At 46.4% G+C, this 19239-nt stretch overlaps 2 protein-coding genes across 2 annotated transcripts; one reads left to right on the top strand and one right to left on the bottom strand.

Moving 5' to 3' along the window:
- The first annotated feature begins 790 nt into the window (after positions 1-790).
- IFT20 (intraflagellar transport 20) lies at positions 791-8221 on the top strand. Its single transcript, XM_078612011.1, has 4 exons — positions 791-1113; positions 3611-3696; positions 4798-4901; positions 6087-8221. The coding sequence occupies exons 1-4, from the start codon at positions 987-989 to the stop codon at positions 6166-6168; spliced, it is 399 nt and encodes a 132-aa protein (XP_078468137.1). The 5' UTR covers positions 791-986; the 3' UTR covers positions 6169-8221.
- Positions 8222-10330: 2109 nt separating this feature from the next.
- TMEM97 (transmembrane protein 97) lies at positions 10331-15454 on the bottom strand. The gene is made up of 3 exons (XM_078612009.1): positions 15288-15454; positions 14168-14312; positions 10331-12531 (listed from the first exon to the last, which is right to left on the bottom strand). The coding sequence occupies exons 1-3, from the start codon at positions 15402-15404 to the stop codon at positions 12248-12250; spliced, it is 546 nt and encodes a 181-aa protein (XP_078468135.1). The 5' UTR covers positions 15405-15454; the 3' UTR covers positions 10331-12247.
- Between the last annotated feature and the right edge of the window lie 3785 nt (positions 15455-19239).

The raw sequence follows: 19239 nt of genomic DNA, 5'->3' as shown, positions 1-19239 counted from the left end.
CACCCGCCCACAACTCCCCCCCACCCCCTTCGGCTGCCTCGCCCGGGGCAGAACCATTTCAACGCGGGGGTGCGTTCACGTTTTTTTTGTTATTTACGAATAGCTATGAATTCGCAGTCGTTATTTTATTCTTTAAGTATATATTACACTTATTAAAACGCGTATTAAATATAGTGCGAGCTATAAAAGCACCGAAAGCCCACGACGTAAAACCCGGACTTTGTTGTTGACCCCTTAAAGTGGCACAGTCCGCGTTGCGGGCGCACGGCGACTTGGTGACGTCATGCGCGCGTTGCATTCCACACAGCGGATAAGCGCAGCGGGGGGCGGGGCCTGGCTCCACGGGCCGCTTAACCGCGCTACTAAATCCAAAGCGGCGTCGTGCCCGTTGCTTAGGAGTCCTGAGTTTCACTCCAGAGGAGAAGCCCCCGAGGGGAACGAAGAAGAGGAGAGAGGAGGAGGAGGGGCGAGAAGAGGTGAACGAAAGGAGGGGGGGAGAAGAGGTGAACGAAAGGAGGGGGGGGAGAAGAGGTGAACGAAAGGAGGGGGGGGAGAAGAGGTGAACGAAAGGAGGGGGGGGGAGAAGAGGTGAACGAAAGGAGGGGGGGGGAGAAGAGGTGAACGAAAGGAGGAGGGGCGAGGGGGGGGAGAAGAGGTGAACGAAAGGAGGAGGGGGGAGGGGCGAGAAGAGGTGAACGAAAGGAGGGGGGAGGGGCGAGAAGAGGTGAACGAAAGGAGGGGGGGGAGGGGCGAGAAGAGGTGGGAGGAGGAGGGAGGGAGGGGCGGGAGGAGGAGGGGGGGAGGGGCGAGAAGAGGTGAATGAAAGGAGGAGGAGGAGAACGAAAGGAAGAGGAACAAGAGGCGGAGAAGGAGACGTGACGACGAGAGGAGAACGAGGGAAGGAGGACCAGTGGTGGTGGCGGAGAGGATTCTAGGCGGGAGACGAGGAGAAGGAGGAAGAGGAGGAGGAGGAAGAGGAGGGCGCGATGGGTGACGAGGTGCTGGCCAAGTCGGGCCTCCACTTCGACGAGCTGAGCAAGCTGCGGCTGCTGGAGCCCGAGGCGGCGCAACAGACGGGCGAGCTTCGCGAGGAGTGCAAAGAGTTCGTGCAGAGTGAGGAGGGGGAGAGGGGGAGGATGATGATGAAGATGATGAAGATGATGATGAGGATGAGGACGAGGATGATGAGGATAATGGTGATGAGGATGGTGAGGATGATGATGAGGAGGATGGTGAGGATGATGATGAGGATGATGATGAGGATGAGGACGAGGATGATGAGGATGATGAGGATAATGGTGATGAGGAGGATGGTGAGGATGATGATGAGGAGGATGGTGAGGATGAAGAGGAGGATGATAAGGATGATGATGGTGAGTGATGATGAGGATGAGAATGATGAGGATGATGATGAAGATGATGAGGAGGATGATGAGGAGGATGATGAGAATGATGATGAGGAGAATTATGAGGAGGCGGCGGCCCCTCCTTGCTGCATCTGTGTTCTTAGACAACTCAACAACATTCTCGGTCACACTGTCACCGACGTTTCGGGCATTGGCCCTTCTTTGTTTCCATTGGAAGCGTTTTGCTTTACAACAACAACAAAAAATAACGTTTCGGGCCATGTCCCTTCGTAGCATAAGGACGAGTTCCCGAAACCTCGCCGATGTTTAATGTACGTAAGCTTCAAATCAAGATTATTACGAATGTAAAGTTAAAGTTGCAGCATTGCAATGACTTAACGCTCCAGTCGGCGAAAGGCCTCCAGTGAGCCTCTCTGTAAGAGGTGAGCTTGGCCTACTCTTCCTTCCAGGCAAGGCCATAGCCATGGAGTCAACATTGGGGGGGACCAAATCTTCCTGGGGGTCCCTCCCCCCCCCCAGAAAAAAATATTTAAATTTGAAAACAAATTTCCTGCCTAAAATATTATAAAATTGACTAACACGTGGGATGGACTTTTTATTTATTTTTGACAATAATGTCTAACAGTGTATTGTATTTACATCGCTCTGTTTGTTATTTTTTTTTACCTTTTCTTAATTCATTGTATGTAATGGCAGAGATTAGGGATTAATATACTACACCCATAACCACAATCATATAAACAGAAATTTATTTCATAGCAATGTATTGGGGGGGACATTGTAAAGCATATTTGAATATGGGGGGGGGGGATGCCCCCCCCCGAATATATATTATAATTACGAAAAAACTCTATTATTGGTGATATTGGTCGCGAAAGCCTACGTGTTAAACTAAGCAATGTCCTAAATAATTTGGAGCCATGCTGTCTGCTTTGAAAACCCATCTCTTTAAAGTGGCCTTCCCTCTTTAGTTTGGTCGGTTGCCCCTGGTTCTGTTTTTGTTTCCAGCTTTCCATGCATTGTGCATTGGGATCCTAGGATGGAATGCGCATTATAAATTATAATTATTATAGTCTGGCTTCTTCACTCTCCTACCCGTTTACTCCCTCCGCTAAAACATACACCCGTTTTAGCCCATGTTCTCTCCATGCTTTGTACATAGTCTTGGGATGTGGTTGTATTTATCTGCCTCATAAAGCCAAATTGTGTAGCAGTTTCCGAAGGTTCAGTGTTATAATCACAGATGCTCAGAGTCCCAGCTTTAGGAAACCAAATAGATTTTTTGTTAAAGATTGACATAAAATGCATAGGTGTGCACATGTTTATGGCACACACAGCTGCCAGGGTATTTTATTGGCCTTTTGCACCATTGCTTTGGCAAGACTGTGTGCTTTCCATGATACATTATGTGCTTAATAAGTGGCAGAAATTAGAAGATGTGTTTTAAAGGTGGCAGTCTATGTGTGTGCGCCAGCTGTGAAAGCCATATTTTACGATATCCATTTTTGTTGTTTACAGCTTTAGTTATAGATGCCTTTCAAATATTTTAAAAAAAATCTTACTATGTCCATGGATGGTTAATGAAAAAGTGTCGCATTCCATTATGGAAATAACGTCCTTGATGTAAACAGGAGGAATAATTAACAGAATAATGTGAATTCTGCCTTGTGAAATCATAATTATAAGACTACCCTTAATTGTAGGCTTATTGTGCACATCTAAAAATTACAACTTAACCCATCATCCCTCCTGCGTGCGTAACATTGGGCACCGTTTTGTAGAATCGCAACAGTGGCCATCCACTGGAGAGACACTCCATGGAAATGAAATATTTTCATCACTGGCTCAATATCGCCCACTGCTCATCTCAAGCAAAGAGATTGACTCGGCAAAAGATGCAGTTAAGGAGCGCAGATAAGGTAGTGTAGCGGTTAGCGTGCTGCAGTACAAACCCGGCGCCCCGAGTTCGATTCCTGCTCACGGCCAACACCCAGTGACGATTATCTGAACAGGTCCTGGGCCTCCCCTAGGTCGACTCAGCCTCAAATGAGTACCTGGTGCGGTGTGCAAACATCGCCACTAGGGGGACAAAGGCGGCCGGGCGTGGTGTTGGCCACCCACCCCTTCGCGTGCCGTGCCGGCCTTGATAGGTGCTCGCTAACAGCACTTGCCCCTACAGTCTGTTAAGGCTATGCGGGGGATCTTTGTTTTGTGTGTGTGTCTCTTGTTGATTGTCATGGCAGAGATTGCGGAGTTTCAGGGAGTGGTGGGTGGACTCATTGACATGGTGGATCAGCTGGCCAAGGAGGTTGAGAAAGAGATAATGAAGGTACAGTTTGTTTTTTTCTCTTCTGAGGGTTATTTCTAAGCTTGTGATGATTTGCGCTTCATTAACTCCAATGAAAGGGACATGCTGCAGACAGCAGCATTGTGGAGCACTACAATGACATGAACATTCTTTTTGTCAGCTGCCAGCTTGTACCTAGAGCTGTTTTAATTAAAATGACTGTATTCTCTTTGGTAGAAACTGTTCATAGATTAATATAAAAAAAGCTTTCTCTTTGTCATCTCCACAGGTGCCAGGTGTCAAATCATTGTATACTTTCTGTATAAGTAGCATTAAAATGTAATATCTTTGGTCATCTACACTGAAGCACTTTCCCGCAACATATTTGCCTAAGGGCGGCAGAACCATAGATCAAGCTTCCAAGGAAAATATCTTAAACGATTAATTTCATTCAGCGTCGTTCATGCAAATTGCATCTCACATTCGCTAAGGAACCACAGACAAGCTGGTGCCAATAATTGCTCTGTAGTTCTCTTTACATTAATATATTTACATGTGGGAGGAAACTGGAGCACCCACTAAAAAGCGACCCATGCGAGGGGGCAACACACGTTATCAGTCCACACTTTAGTGTACTGCATTCTGCTGGCAGGCCAGAGCATTGCATCTCGATGCACACGGGAAGGGAGTCTCGCAAACCGTTTTGTCATTTGTCTCATCCACCAACCCTCGCTGCCTCCAGTGCTGGATTTCACCGCCCAGATCCATAACGTCTGATCCGACTCTAATCCCTCCTTCGCCTCCACACAGAACCACACTCCACACTAGGAGCCGTGAAGCCATACATTAGGGAAGGATGGTTAAGGTAGTTTCCCCTCTCCTTCATCGGGAGTTTTTTTTTTAAGTGTCAACATCACCGGATGTAGTTTGCCTTTACGCCCACGATGTACTGAAGCACTAACGGGAGCAAATACACTGCCCTGATCATCGCACATTTTCTCCATGAAGTTTATTGCCCTGGTGTGTGCTTAAAACCGGTACAAAAAAAATGTTTTCCCCCCTTGCACTGGACTAATCACTGGGGAAATTCACAGTTAACGTTGAACAAATGACACGGAGGGCTGTGGTTACTTTTGCTCGCAGGCGATTGGTGCACGGAACCAGCTCCAGTCAGTGGCCAAGCAGCGAGAAGCGCAGCAACAGCAGCTGCAGGCGCTCATCGCCGAGAAACACGTCCAGCTGGAGAGGTGAGTGCACGCGGCCCCGGGATTCCTGCCCACGCGTCTCGGGCTGTGGACCAAGCGTCTCTGTGTCGATTCAAAGTCAAGTAGATTATTGTGTTCAACGAAACGTGCATTGAACCGCTTGTGGATGGGTTTTTGTTATTTTATTTGCGTGCTAGTTTAGCCGTCAGGATAATGGTCTGTACAAGACAAACTGGGCAAATGGCACAGATGATAAGAGGACAATCTGTACAAGACATCATTCATGCTGGAATAAAACTGTCGCCCAAAGTCGTGGCAATTGAATTGTGGGGGTGAATGAGGGTGAATGGTTAAAAGCCTTCTACATATGTAAATATTTGACATGTAACAGCTATGCTTTTTACTAAGTGTTGCAGGGCACATACATACATTGGCACAGTTATACTGGTAGGAACCCACTGGTTCCACCAGCCCACAGGGGATTATTGTGTCCGTCCGTCGTGCAGGGAGGGGCTGGGTGGGGAGGGAGGGGCTGGGTGGGGAGGGGAGTGGCTGGGTGGGGTGGGTGGGGCTGGGTGGGGAGGGGCTTGTCACCCCGTGGTGCCCTTATAAAACTCAACGTTTAACCTACTCACGCCGGATTGTGGCCGCCCTCACAGTCGGGCATATTTGCGGAATACACCACGCCGCCGTTGACCCTGGCCATTGACCGAGCAACCCAACGTTCCTACCAGCTCCCTCCGCAGGAATGTGTTTCTCATTACAGAAAGAAGAATACTATTGTGTAACAAACTTCAACCCAGATTCAGTATAACAAGTTCGACACAAAACAGCAAAGAAGAGACATAATTGACAAACCATCTCAACCATGTTGATTTTTCACTTTGTACAAAAATAAATACATTCGGTCTTGCAATGTGATCTTCATAATTTTGAGGTTTTGATGCCAAGTCGTCAGCTTTTGTATAGTGAAGAGTCATTCAGCAGTGTTTCTATGCTGGTATGTTGAAGTTTGTGATTCGTTGATGGTTTCAGGAGTAGCCTCATTAAATATCTAAATTACTCACCAGTGAATGGCCTGCCATGCGATGGTTCTGATGCAGTTTGCCCGTGCGGATGCACGAGTGATTAATTCACTTGCACGGTCGGTCTTGTCGTGTCTTGTCTCCCACCGCTAACCTCTTGTTCATGTCCTCTCGCTTCGCACCGCCACCGCTTTAACCACAGATACCGCATCCAGTACGAAGCTCTTCTTAAGGTGGAGGCCGAACAGAATGAGTTCATTGAGCAGTTTGTACTGCAGAAGTGATCTTCCTACCAGGTGTGAAGGCAGGTTGCCAGCCAACACGTGTCTCTCGCCTCCAGACACATGCGATGCCCTCTGCAACGTCATCGACTGATATTTTATGAATGCAAGGGAGAGGGGCCCACTCAACCTCTCTGTCCCCCACACTTCATGTAAACACAGACTTAGATGGCAAATTTCTATGAATATCCCTTCTTGAAGCAGATCACACACCGATTTTATATATTGTACCTTTATTAATGCTTGTTGGGGGAAAAAAACCCTTTATTATGAATATGGGTCGCGAAAGCCTATGTGTCAAAAGCATCTGAAACAGCATGGTTGTTAATTTCACAATTTTATTCATCACTTTATAATTGATTCTGAAGTATTTGAAAATGACTTCATTGTCCAGATCTTTCATGACACCCGCACACAGTGGTGCCCTCTTGTGGGCAGCTTCTTTAAGCAGACACAGGATGCAGTGTGTTTGATGGTGTCCGTGCAGCACATTATATCAACATCTGAGCTTGATTAATATACATTAGAACTCGAGTTACCGACATTCCAGTTATCAAAAAAATATTTCATGTACTGTATTTTTCTTCTTGTATTTATGCATTAATTAAAGCGATCCTATTATCCTCTGTTAAATGACATTTCAGTGATTAAAACCTGCAACGTATTTGTGTATGTTGCTGCAGAAACGTGTATCTGGTTAAAAGTTATCTTGAGATGTGACCACCCACTGCTTGCTTTGCATTGGACCAATCAAAACCTGTTCATATGTCTCCTTTCCCTTTTTAATTTAAACCAATTTCTTGAAAGATACACATGTAATTTATGGACATTTCTAAAGGTTAATTGATTGCCTGGAATAGTGATTTTTCATACAAGTCATGATACAGCTGGCTCACGAATATAAATGGAAACTCTCCAAACAGGAAGAGATAAATTAATGCGTGAATTGTTTGATCGATTTACGATTCGAAAGTCTCAATGTTTTAGAATGTGCACGAGCAAAATCCTTTTTGTTATTCAACAGTCTAAATGCGATGTGTTAAAACAAGTGGCTATCAACGGAGTGATTCTGCGGCCCATGAAACAACATCTCTCTTCCTTCGCTAAGGTGCGGTCCATCTTTCTGCACGGGCAAGTCTTTTTAAATCCTTTATATTAAGTTCACTTGCTTGCTTGCTTGCGCGCTTACGAGCGTGCAAATCTTTCGGTCGTTTTTTAACCCACTTCCCGTGATCCAATCGAGCTGACATTTTGCACAGACTCGTTGTGCGTGACTATTTTCGTGAAAAATTTTTTTCCAAAATGTTCCACTTTTTAGGAAATTTTTTTTTTCATATTTAATTTAAAATACCAATGTGATCAAAATTAAACTCTTATTCAAGAAAAACAGAAATGAATAATAAAATAAAACCGATGCCACGCATATAAAGGATTTATAGTGAAAAACTTTGTTTTTACGGGTTAATTTTTTTAGGTGTTCTATTTAAACGTACATTCCCTACACGTGAACGCCTTTATTGTTAATGGACCAACTGCAGACAGCCGTGTAACAAAGGGGTCCAACTGGAACGAGAGGGAGCAATGCGTAGACACGGTGGTAACGGTGTTGCGTTCATCCAAACGCTTGAATTTCAAGGGCCGCCCTGTCCTGCTGTGGTACAAGTGAAGTAAAATGACAGTATTTCTCACCGATATTCACATATCGGAAAGAGCTGTTATGCTATATTATATTATACGCCTGGACCGCCAGTGTTTGGCTTAGAAATAAATTTTTTGTCAACACTGTACGGTATAATTCACGGAATATTTCCTTGCCAATTCCACACATTGTGTTGTTTAGCCGGAGCGGGGTGTGAATGGTTGGTAATGGGTGGATTGAACAAATGAAAACATTTTGGTTGAAGTGGAACTCTTAAACAGCTCTGAGAATCCAGGTATCTGTACTTAGCTTTATTGCCTTTGATATTGCTTACATATTTTTGTGACTTGTTTACAATATTACAATCCACAAGCATGTTTTTTTGCGTGCGTAAAAAAATAAACTATTTTAATCACATTTCACAACCTTAGCAATGGTTCATTATTTAAAGATAATCGTGAACTGGATGAACCAGTTATATTCCATCATGCCTGTATTTATTGAAGTAAAATTTTAAGGAGGTGCATTTAGAATGGAGTGGTGGCGCAATGATTAGCGCACCGTGTCCTGGGCCCAGCTACCAGAATTCGTTTTCGGGCCACCAGTGGCGATTGATATGAGGCACAATTAGTGGAGCCCTTAATTTCATGATGGGTTTTTTTTCTTCAATTCAGTCTTTGGTGATCTAACTGTGGCGGCCATCAACTAATTCGATTTGAGAATTCGGCTTCATCGTGGGCAACAACAAAAAAACTAACCCATATTCTCGGTGGTAAATTGCCTTAGTCTCGGACACGGCCATTCAACCTCTGATGTACAAAAATGAACACCAGGACGTGTCATGAAAGTAGAATAACTTACCGTTAAGGGAGAAGGGAGGGGATGGATACGTGTACAAGCATTGTCTTGAGTCGTGCGTTACTCCACAACGAAATACAATCCATCACTTTTAATGTCTCTGGGAAGAATTCGCAGACTTTTCTAGGATGGCTACCTGAAAGATAGGGCGATCTTGGTGGAAGCCAGGGACGAGTGGTAACCTCGCAGCCCGAATTTCCTCCCGAGATATCTGGCCTATCATTCCCTTCATGGACGTATCGCGCCCTCTGCTGGTACCAATGGGAACGTAAACGCGATGTCTCCACGCTATGTACCTGCCGTGAACTTCTTTCGCACCGTACGTAGCCCGACCGTGTTAATCGTAGGTGTTGACATCACGGCTTGCCGCAACCACCTTGCGGTGGTTCGGTATTGGTTGACAATTGTACAGCGCCGGTGTAGCTCTAAAGCGGCCGTACATTCCACAACCACCGGACTTATTCACGTAATTTATACATTTTGTGCATGTCAATCCACTGCTGGATGAGGGCCTACCCCACGTTATTTGACCATACTTCACCGCGCCGATCGGTGTGGCTGAGCGAGGCCGAGAACGAACAGCAGACGTTAAAATGGAGTACAGCGGAATGTATTTGCCACCACATAGCCCCCTGCCGCCTTACACATTCCTGCGGAGGGAGCTGGTAGGAACGTTGGGTTGCTCGGTCAATGGCCAGGGTCAACGGCGGCGTGGTGTATTCCGCAAATATGCCCGACTGTGAGGGCGGGCACAAGCCGGCGTGAGTAGGTTAAACGTTGAATTTTATAAGGACACCACGGGGTGACCAGCCCCTCCCCACCCAGCCCCACCCCCCACCCAACCCCTCCCTCTCCACCCTCCCCTCCCCACCCAGCCCCACCCCCCACCCAGCCCCTCCCCACGCTCCCCACCCAGCCCCTCCCTGCACGACGGACGGACACAATAATCCCCTGTGGGCTGGTGTAACCAGGTTCCTACCAGTATAACACTTGCTGTGTATCGTGGATGCCAATCCAAGCAATTTCCAGGCTCACTCTAGCCCGCCTTGTGGCGATGTGGCCACATTGCTTGCGTTATTTGGGCATAGGCGCACATCTTCGTAGTCATATTTGTTTTTGACCATGGTTGCTGTGAACGAGGGGCGTGGTGGAACACGTCGTCATCCCAGTACTTGTGGGCACGATGACGAGTGGATCGTGAAGATGTATGAATCTCCACAGCTTGCTGGCCTGCCATGGTCGCAGGCCAGAAAGCGGAGTTTGTTTAAAAATCTGAATATTGGCATCGCTAAGCTGTCTTAAAATGTATCTTCCAATAAACCACAATTTACACAACCCCTCCCCCTTACACTTGCCATTTCAGCTCAAGTGCTCATTGAACTTAACTCCAACTCATACCCAGCCACTGTTAGCACGTGTGTATCGTTTAATTAGAGCTTGGACTATTTTTCAATTATCTCTTTTAAAAATAGCCCTTATAGTTACGTCTCCCAAGTAATTTGGAAACATAGGTGAGTTTTCCCTAGCAACTATTCTTTTTGATCCGATTAGTTGAGCAATTGAACTGAAAATCAGTAATAGATTACTAATTCAGATAGCCCAGCTCTTAAGTTTCATGAATTCAGATGTAATGGTCATGTGACACATTGGCATACAAACACTTTTAAATCAGCTCGATCACATTATTTTTTTATTTTATAAAGAAAATTAGCAATTATAAGGAAATAAAATTAAATCACATGAAAAATAATCACAAAAAGATAATTATATCATTGGGCCCACGTTACTTTGTCGGGAAAAGCATCCATAGCATGTTCCCGAAGCTTCAGGTTTACAAAGATTCCAAACCAACATTAATGCGGCAACGCTTATTTTGCAAATGGCTCAACATAAGTGTCCTACAACAACAAGAATAAACATTGAACTACCTCCCCCCATATTCTTGGTTCTTTCGGTAAAGTCACGTAGATAGAAAACAAAAATTAAAAGCAAAAAGCCCACGACGTTTCGATCGCAACACAAGCGGTCTTTGCTTCAGGTGGAGAGAATAGTGACCAGGACATTGCGATTCGATTTCATCATTATTTTTGTCCACATTTTTACCATCAGTTGCAGTTGTGTTCACACATCTAGGCCTCTATTTAAGGAACGAAACGGGTGGACTTCTCCACAAACCTGGCTGTTGCCTGATGAAGCTGGTTGTAATTACTAGCGAAACGTCGTACTCAGATTGTAAATGTTGTGGCTTGGCTCTCCAACACACCGGTTAGTGCTGTACTAGTGACGAATTGGCCAAGTTCTGTTTACGCGACAACCCTTACTAATTGGCTGTGTCGGGTGGTGGCGGGTTTTAACGACACATTGATATATTTACGCGATCCAACCCAAAAGAAAGAGAGTACACCATCTGCACTCTAATTTACAAAGTGTTTTTTTTTACTTTGTAAAAGCTTGTATATTTCTAGATGTCACCACCACAATGACAGAACATTAATAAATAGCCAGATCACACAATTGAAAATGTTTCAATGTCAGCATTGTGCCAATCGGCGAAAGGTCACCACCACCGCTCTCCATGACAGAACATTAACTGGCCAGATCACACAATTGAAAAAGTTTCAATGTCAGCATTGTGCCAATCGGCGAAAGGTGCGCACCATTCCAAGTTGGAGCATGCAAATCCACGGCGAAGAGAGACAGTTTTACCTCCATCACCACCGTGTGGAGTGCTCCTCTCGCAACTCCTTGCCGTAGCAGACAACTCTTTGCGAAGGACGAGTTACACTACCGACCGGGGCTTGGAATTTCTTTTGTCCGACAATTTGGCGATATCTAACATTGCCTCCAAACTGTACCCAGCCCCAAGTTGAGAAATTTACTGGGTGGAGTTGAGCTGACATTTATCGGTATTGAGTTCGGGACAAGTCTGCATGTTGATGGTGGTAATGACGAGCACATTGCTGCATAGAGAGGTAATGCATCTAAGCCCGTGCCTTACGCTCACCGTCTACATGTTGGCTTATACGACGTGTTCATGTTCACCACCAGGTACATATCGTTCACGAACTAGGTAAAGGTGCAATCCTGCAATTGCTTGCTCACGCCACTGCTGGCGGAAGGGCCTCCACTAATGGGCGCTTTAGAGAAACCACCTCGAGGGTACGTTTGCAATCTCTTCCACGCTAGATATGCGTCTTGGAAGAGGTGGGGGTACCTACACTTTACTCAATTCATACACGACCCGCCCATCGACTGTGGTGTATCCATTTATATATCCAAGTTAACCAAGGTGGGGTGAGGATTTAAGAAACTTGCTCATTATTTAAACTGCCGCACTGGGAGATTGTACCGGCGACTTCTGCATTGCAAATGCAGCGAGCTTATCCATTGCACCATGGCGGTATCGCACACTGCTCATTTTATGCTGACATGAAAACAATTTCAACGTGCAATTTGGCTAGCGGGTTACATTACAAAACGGGGGGGGGGGGGGCCAGGAGCTTCAATGATTTTTCTTTGCGCACAAAGTACGAATGTGATAGTGAGGTCACAAGCCACTGTCCGCACGCATCACGCCGAGCCAAATCACTTCTTCTTTTGTTTGGCGGATAAGTGGACGGGGGCAGGCGGGCCGGCGTAGGTGCTGCTCAGGCACATGGTGGCGATGATGAGCAGTGGAACGAGCAGGTAGGGCAGATACACGACAGCCAGGGAGAGGCGTTCGTGCACGTTGCTGGGGCCCACAACGCCCTTGGTGCCAGGGGGCACCGTGAAATCCTGCAGAAGCACGTGCGAGAGGATGGGCAGCAGCGAGGTGGCCACGTGGCTCGCGTAGACGAGGGCCGGGATGCGGATCCAGCGGCGGCCGCCTGCAGAGAGAACACCGGCACAGCACGCACGCGCACAGTGTGGTCACAATGCCGCCTATTCGCTTGCAAACAAACATTCTAGATTTACACTACGAGACCTCCTTTACCAGTGGCAAAATATAGGTTTTTACCCTTTAAACTGGTACAAAACTGACACCTTTATACAAGGCATCATGTTTGCAATAACCACAACACAAGCAGTCAAAATGCAAACAAAAAGAAAGCACTCTGATAATGGTACTACTATATTTTGCCACTGGTAAAGGAGGTCTCATAGTGTAAATGCTTACCCCGAGCTCTCAATACTCTGATAGTGCACTGTTTTTGAGTTGTACGCCTTTTGACGTCATCTGGTCCAACACCAATGGAGACTATGCTCTAAGGAAAGCTGTCTCGGGTGTGGACCAATCAACTTCAAGGACAGTGCATATCATTACCATTATCAGAGTGCTTTCTTTTTGTTTGCATTTTGACTGCTTGTGTTGCGGTTATTGCAAACATGATGCCTTGTATAAAGGTGTCAGTTTTGTACCAGTTTAAAGGGTAAAAATCTACTACTATATTCTAGATTTACATTTGTTTATGCTGGTTAAGGGCTATGAACAGGACATGAGCACCACTCCAGTGCACATCGATGTGCATTGTTAATTGTACTCCACACTAAGAACACATGCATTAGCCTTTATTTGTTTGTCTCTCCATCTGTCCGTTGCATTGGCTCACGATAACTCTTGTGACAATGATCCAATATGAACAAAACTTGAGTATACCGTTGTGCTATAATTAGAAACCTACCCTCAAGAAAACTAGCCAAATTGATCCAAGGGTTGCCCAAAACTTGAAGATGTAAACCATGCAAAAAGTACGATTTCAAAGTATTCATACGCATTGTGATCGGATCACGCAAACCTTTGGCTTCTGTGCTGCTAAATAAATGATCCAATACTTCCAAGACAAATACATTGTGGAAAGCATTACATAATCCCCGCATAAGCATGATTTGTATTCCTTGTTTTTGTATGGCCTTGAAATTTTACTCCAGAAAATGCTATGAGTTGGGCTCTTTTGTTTAAATTGAATATTTACAACCACAGAATGTGGAGTTACTATCATAGGATAGCACGCACAGAGCGTATTGGCAATTTTTTTTAAAGCAAAGTATACTTCTCAAAAATATGCATGGGTGATATTAATGAAAAACATTAATTCACGAATACTGACCAAATAAAAAAACGATCAGTAATACATGATGATATTCCACTTCAGATGCTACCAAGTTCTGTTCTGGGACATGGACTAAGACAAAGGGCGCCACGGTAGTGAGATGTTAACTACCTCGCCTGGTATACAGGAGGCTGTGGGTTCGAACCTGACCCCTGATGCCTGCTGCTGTATATTTGGAGCTTGCATGTTCTCCCCGTGGTCGCGTGGATTTTCCCCTCCACATTCATTTCGAGTATTTGTCTGCGATAAATGTCCCAACAATGAGCCATTTCGTTGGGCCATCATTTGTTGGCTGGGTCACTTCTGAAAAATGAGCTACATAGCTCAGAGGGCCTTACCCGGTAAAGTTACAAAAAACATTTGAGTGTAGTTTACAATCAAGATGGATGGACAATGTTGTGTGTTCACTCACCCTTGTAGAAGGCATAAGCGGCAATGGGGAAGAAGGGGAGCTGCAGGAAGATCTCACAGTAGATGAAGGTGTAGAACCAAGCCGGTGGATTGGCCATCAGGGGGTCCTTAAATTTCTGAATATACCACTTCATTGGATCGCTCAGCTGAAAATCAGACAGACGTACAAAATTAAACTTTAAAGAGCCCTTTTTGAACCGCGTAGACTGTTGGGGCAAGTGCTAATCGCAAGCAACCTCGCAAGGCCAGTAGGGCACACCAGTGGATGGTCTGTATCAGGATTGATTGCTTTTCCCCCTTCAGTTCCGCTGTTCATACGTCACTAATTTTTAGGCCGAGTCAACCTAGGGCAGGGGTCGGGAACCTGCGGCTCCGCAGCCGCATTTGGCTCTTTAAAGAACCGCATTGCGGCTCTTGAAATATTGAGTTTTTTTTACTGAAATCCAGTTTACCATGGGAGTCCATTAAACATGGGAGTCCATTTACCATGTGAGTCCAGTTTACCATGGGAGTCCAGTTTACCATGGGAGTCCAGTTTAACGTGGAAGGCCAGTTTACCATGGAAGTCCAGTTTAACGTGGAAGGCCAGTTTACCATGGAAGTCCAGTTTAACGTGGAAGGCCAGTTTACCATGGAAGTCCAGTTTAACGTGGAAGTCCAGTTTACCATGAGAGTCCAGTTTTCATTTTACAAGGAAAGGCCCACTGAGCGTCTATGGGATGACGGCGCCTATGGGATGACGAGGTCTATGGGATGACGAGGTCTATGGGATGACGATTCGCCTCACGAGTCGTCGTCCATCTCTGACCACGAAGATGCCCAGATGCCTCGCTCGCTCTGTCTCTGTCTCTCTCTGTCTGTGTCTCTGTCTCCCTCTCTCTCCGTGTCTCTCTCTGTGTCTGCCTGTCTCTCTCTGTCTCTCTGTGTCTGTCTCTCTGTCTGTCTCTCTCTGTCTGTGTCTCTCTGTCTCTCTCCGTCTGTCTCTCTCTCTCTGTCTCTGTGTCTCTCTCTGTCTGTGTCTCTCGGTCTGTCTGTGTCTCTCTCTCTGTCTCTCTCTTTGTCTCTCTCTGTCTCTGTGTCTCTCTCTGTCTCTCTCCCTCTCTCCGTGTCACGTCTCTCACCAGCGACGGGAGCGCGCCCTTGGGCAGCAGCGCCTGCGAGTCGAAGAGCAGCGTGATGGGGATGTGCGACGCGAAGTAGAATACGAAGATCCACTCGAGCACACGAAGCGCCGCCATCGCCTCCGATCCTCTCGCTCCCTCGCCAAAGGAGGGAGGGGGCGGGGGGGGAGGGGGACACCCCGCGGATCGATCCGCAGCGACGGCGATTCCGTTGCCACGATTTTATCTCCACCTCGCGGATCGATTTACAGCGGCGGCGATTCCAGTGCCACGATGTTACCCCCAACCCCGTGGATCGATTCACAGCGACGGCGATTTTGGTGCCACGATTTTACGCCCCCCCCCATATCCCGCGGATCGATCCAAGCGACAGCGATTCCAGTACCACGATTTTACCCCAACCCCGTCGCGATTCCACGCGTTGCTTGCTGCTGCTGATGCTGCTGCAGAGGTCGACGAGGGGGGGGGTGAGAAATGTGACGTCACATGAAAATGCACAACTTTAAATAAATATAGAATTGTTATAAGAACGCTAATTGTAATAACAACACTCCTACAACATCGGAGTGCAGCGCCACGTTAAATACGCACTACAATGACAATAGTTTAAAGCGATTTGAAGTATGTTTTATTTTCAAAATGGAAATATGGTTTTGGGGGGGGTGGGAGGGGGCAGAGCTTTGTGACGTCATATTTGGAGGGGGGGGTCTGACTCTTTGTGACGCCGTGTGACGAGAGGGGGGGGGGTCAAAAATTGTCAAAAATCGCGTGACGTCATTTATGGACGGCCCCCAAGAACAGATACTGCTATTTTAGTGCACAAACGACAGGAGGTATATGAGCCTGAATAGCGCCAGTGCAGTGGAGGTCAGCAGACTGATTCCAACATTAAAATGTATTAAAACCAACATGAAATACAGCCGCACCGCTCCTAACACCATCCCGGATCACGAGGCCAGATCACCCGCGGACTCCGCTCCGTTTCATATTTCTCCATCCCTCTCCCCATGATCAGTCGCCCGGCATCGTAAATTCAACGAAATCTCATCACATATCGAGGACACAAAGTGAAATTGCGGACGCGTGCCTCCAGAGACAATTACTTGCCCGATCTAATTCTATTCTTGCGAATGATGGCAGTCATGTGATTATTCGGAGATAAATTCCGATGGCGAGTTCTTGCCATCGAGAGAGTTCGTGTAGTTATTATTTTGCTATTTCCTCCTCCCTTGCAGGTGGAGGCTACTTCACATTCGCACCGACCGTGGCTCGCTTTTAATTCCAAATGAATGAAGAAAATGTGTGCTTCGGCACCAATGGCGGAGCCAGGATTTTCAGGTAGGGGGGGGGGCAACCCCTCCAGCAATGAAAAATGATAGAGGAGTTGTTAGTAAGTAAGGACGACTTGTCCCTTGCTTTTTATTCGACGCGTGTGCGCCGATGGCGCAGCCATCGATCGAGGGTCGAATTCTAACCGCGCTGTGTGATCGGCATCGCGCTCGCTGGAGCTGTTGATGCCTTCAGCGAAGTCGTGTGCTGTTTACGCAACTGCGCACAATTCTGAGTTACTTATAACTCCTTTGCCGTTACTTATCGCCAATTATGGACTCAGACTATTGTCCTATCATCTCAGAGTCCCTGGTACGTAATAATATGCTACACAGTGCCAGTGGGCGTCACAAAATGCCGATGTATTACTAATAATCCCCAATGATCCGATCGAAATTACTGATTTCGATCGGATCATTGGGGCCTGCTGATGATGTGGGAGACTTCTCGCGACGGCCCTACCTATTGCCTGCCACCGTCAAGCCTAAACACAACCATCGTCGTCATCTGGGCGAGATGGGCTTCGTTAATTCGAATCCAGAACGAAATCTGTCGTAATAAACGCGTGCATTACAATCCACAAGCCTGCGTCGCGTCTTAGTGTGTGCATTATCTCGGCGCATACGGTCACAATCACATACGCGGCACAAACAATGTCACCCCGCAATAGAATCCGTGTCGCAATATAATCCAGTGCTGCGATGTGAGCGATTGGTCCCCGATGCACCTGCGGTAGGTAGGTGCTGTCGATGGCAACATGCGCGCATGACACGTGTGCAAAGGGCCAGTTTAATTTTCACCGAATATTTGTTTTAACGTGCAGCGAAAATTGCTTTTCGTGAATTTCATTAAGCCACGCCACGCACACGCACACACACATTAGCCGTTTGAAGATGGGTGGTCATGCTTCCCAGGTACTTCACGGAGGCGATGATGAATTGTGCTTGGCGTTCGACACTTTGATGTTGATGTCTCCTTTTTGTGCCGCACTTGTGATGAGGATGACTGCCTCTGATGTGGTTGGCCAGACAGAGTCCGGGAATTGGCATCTGTGTTCGGGTGGCTGGAAGTGATTTGTACGGAGAACTGGTACCGGTGTGGTGTACAAAATGTATCACGGTAGAGTGTGCGCTTTTGATAGGCCTATTGCCTCGTGCCCGATTGCATAACACAGCGGTGGGGAACGTCCGGCCCGCGGGCCGTGTGAGGCCCGCGAAATCATTTGGTGTGGCCCTGCCAAGGCAACCGCAGGCGGGACTCGAAATTCAATAAATCTGGAGGAGCAAACTTTGAAAAGCAGTTGCGAGTAGCAACATCATCAATAGCAGCTCACATCACACGCCTCGCCAGAGAGAAGCAGTTCCAGCCATCGCATTAAGGGTGAGTTAATTAAATGCTTGACCAAATATAACAGGCTGATTTTTAAGTTTATTATTTTGTATGGCCCGCGAATGATGTTATAAATATACAAATGGCCCTTGGCAGAAAAAAGGTTCCCCACCCCTGGCTTAACAGGTGCTAAAATCACATTGTGCCCGTGGGACAGCTGCCACTCAGCGTGCCCCCTTTCAATCGTCTGAGATGAGATGTGTCGGCCGCTTATCGCGTGTAACGACCTCCAAGATGCGCTGGCGTAAAGGAAAACGCATCTTTATCACATATGGAAGCTATCTCAAGGTTGCCATATGTTTGTTTGGCCATGTTTGTTTGTTTGGCCATGTTTGTTTGTTGTAGTACGGAGTTAGACTGATGGCCTTAATATAAGTTGTCTTGTGGTTGTTGTTGTTCGACTTGCATCCCACTGGGATTTTTGCACACAGCGTTGGTGTACGGTGCTTTTTCTGCAATATTTTGCTGTCTTTTCTTGGATTTTCTGTTTGCACTTTGTCACATAGTCACTTTAAGATGTTTTCTTGTTCATGTTGTTGTTTTTTGTTTGTTGTGGTTGCACCCAATTCAAGAGCCCCATGGCTCACAGGGCTATACCTAATAAATAAAACTGCAAAAACTGACCTCTTGGTTAGATTGGGACATGTTTCATCACAGGCCTGACATGTCTCAGTCTGATTAAGGCCCGATCCTCATTTGCCAGTAAAAACAAAAAAGATGAAAACCTCCGAGTTTTTTTTCCACGACCTTCAACTCAACCAGGTCATGGAGAGTCACGTGATGCTCGTTTTAAAAGATGCCCTCACACCCGACGTTCAGAAATTCCCAACCGAAAAACAATGCCAACCTATGATGATTGAAAATGGGCCTAAATTAAGGAAAATAACAATGCACCGAATACTATCGTAAGCTTGCGTGACCTGTACTTCATGTGAAACATAGCAGTGTGCATTGCTCTCACACCAAACGTGTTGCTGTTGTTCATTCCAGCACGAAAATTACTTTGCTAATAAGATTGCACGCAGACGGAGAAAAATGCCACGTCAATTACAGTACTAGGGGAGAGTTATAGGAGGCCTGATTGACATCCACAGCCCATGGCTTGTTCACAGCACTGTTGGTTTGTTGCCTTTGATGACATTATTGTGTGCCAGATTGTGTCTGGAATGGCTCCCAGTATTAAAAATGTTCCCTTGGTCTTGGCGTTTATGGCGATTTAAAGCAATGGATGATA

Source organism: Lampetra planeri, chromosome 37 (genome assembly GCF_965212315.1).
Source record: "Lampetra planeri chromosome 37, kcLamPlan1.2.h2, whole genome shotgun sequence".
NCBI lineage: Eukaryota > Metazoa > Chordata > Hyperoartia > Petromyzontiformes > Petromyzontidae > Lampetra > Lampetra planeri.
The sequence above is the reverse complement of the archived record's forward strand: the minus strand, read 5'-3'. Positions and strand labels throughout refer to the sequence as shown.

Coding starts and splice junctions, on each gene's coding strand:
- TMEM97 (XM_078612009.1), bottom strand. CDS start 15,404: ATGGCGGCGCTTCGTGTGCTCGAGTGGATCTTCGTATTCTACTTCGCG. Junction 14,313..15,287: donor AGGGCGCGCTCCCGTCGCTG/GTGAGAGACGTG, acceptor TCTGATTTTCAG/CTGAGCGATCCAATGAAGTG. Junction 12,532..14,167: donor CGCTTATGCCTTCTACAAGG/GTGAGTGAACAC, acceptor TTCTCTCTGCAG/GCGGCCGCCGCTGGATCCGC.
- IFT20 (XM_078612011.1), top strand. CDS start 987: ATGGGTGACGAGGTGCTGGCCAAGTCGGGCCTCCACTTCGACGAGCTG. Junction 3,697..4,797: donor TTGAGAAAGAGATAATGAAG/GTACAGTTTGTT, acceptor TTTTGCTCGCAG/GCGATTGGTGCACGGAACCA. Junction 4,902..6,086: donor AAACACGTCCAGCTGGAGAG/GTGAGTGCACGC, acceptor CTTTAACCACAG/ATACCGCATCCAGTACGAAG.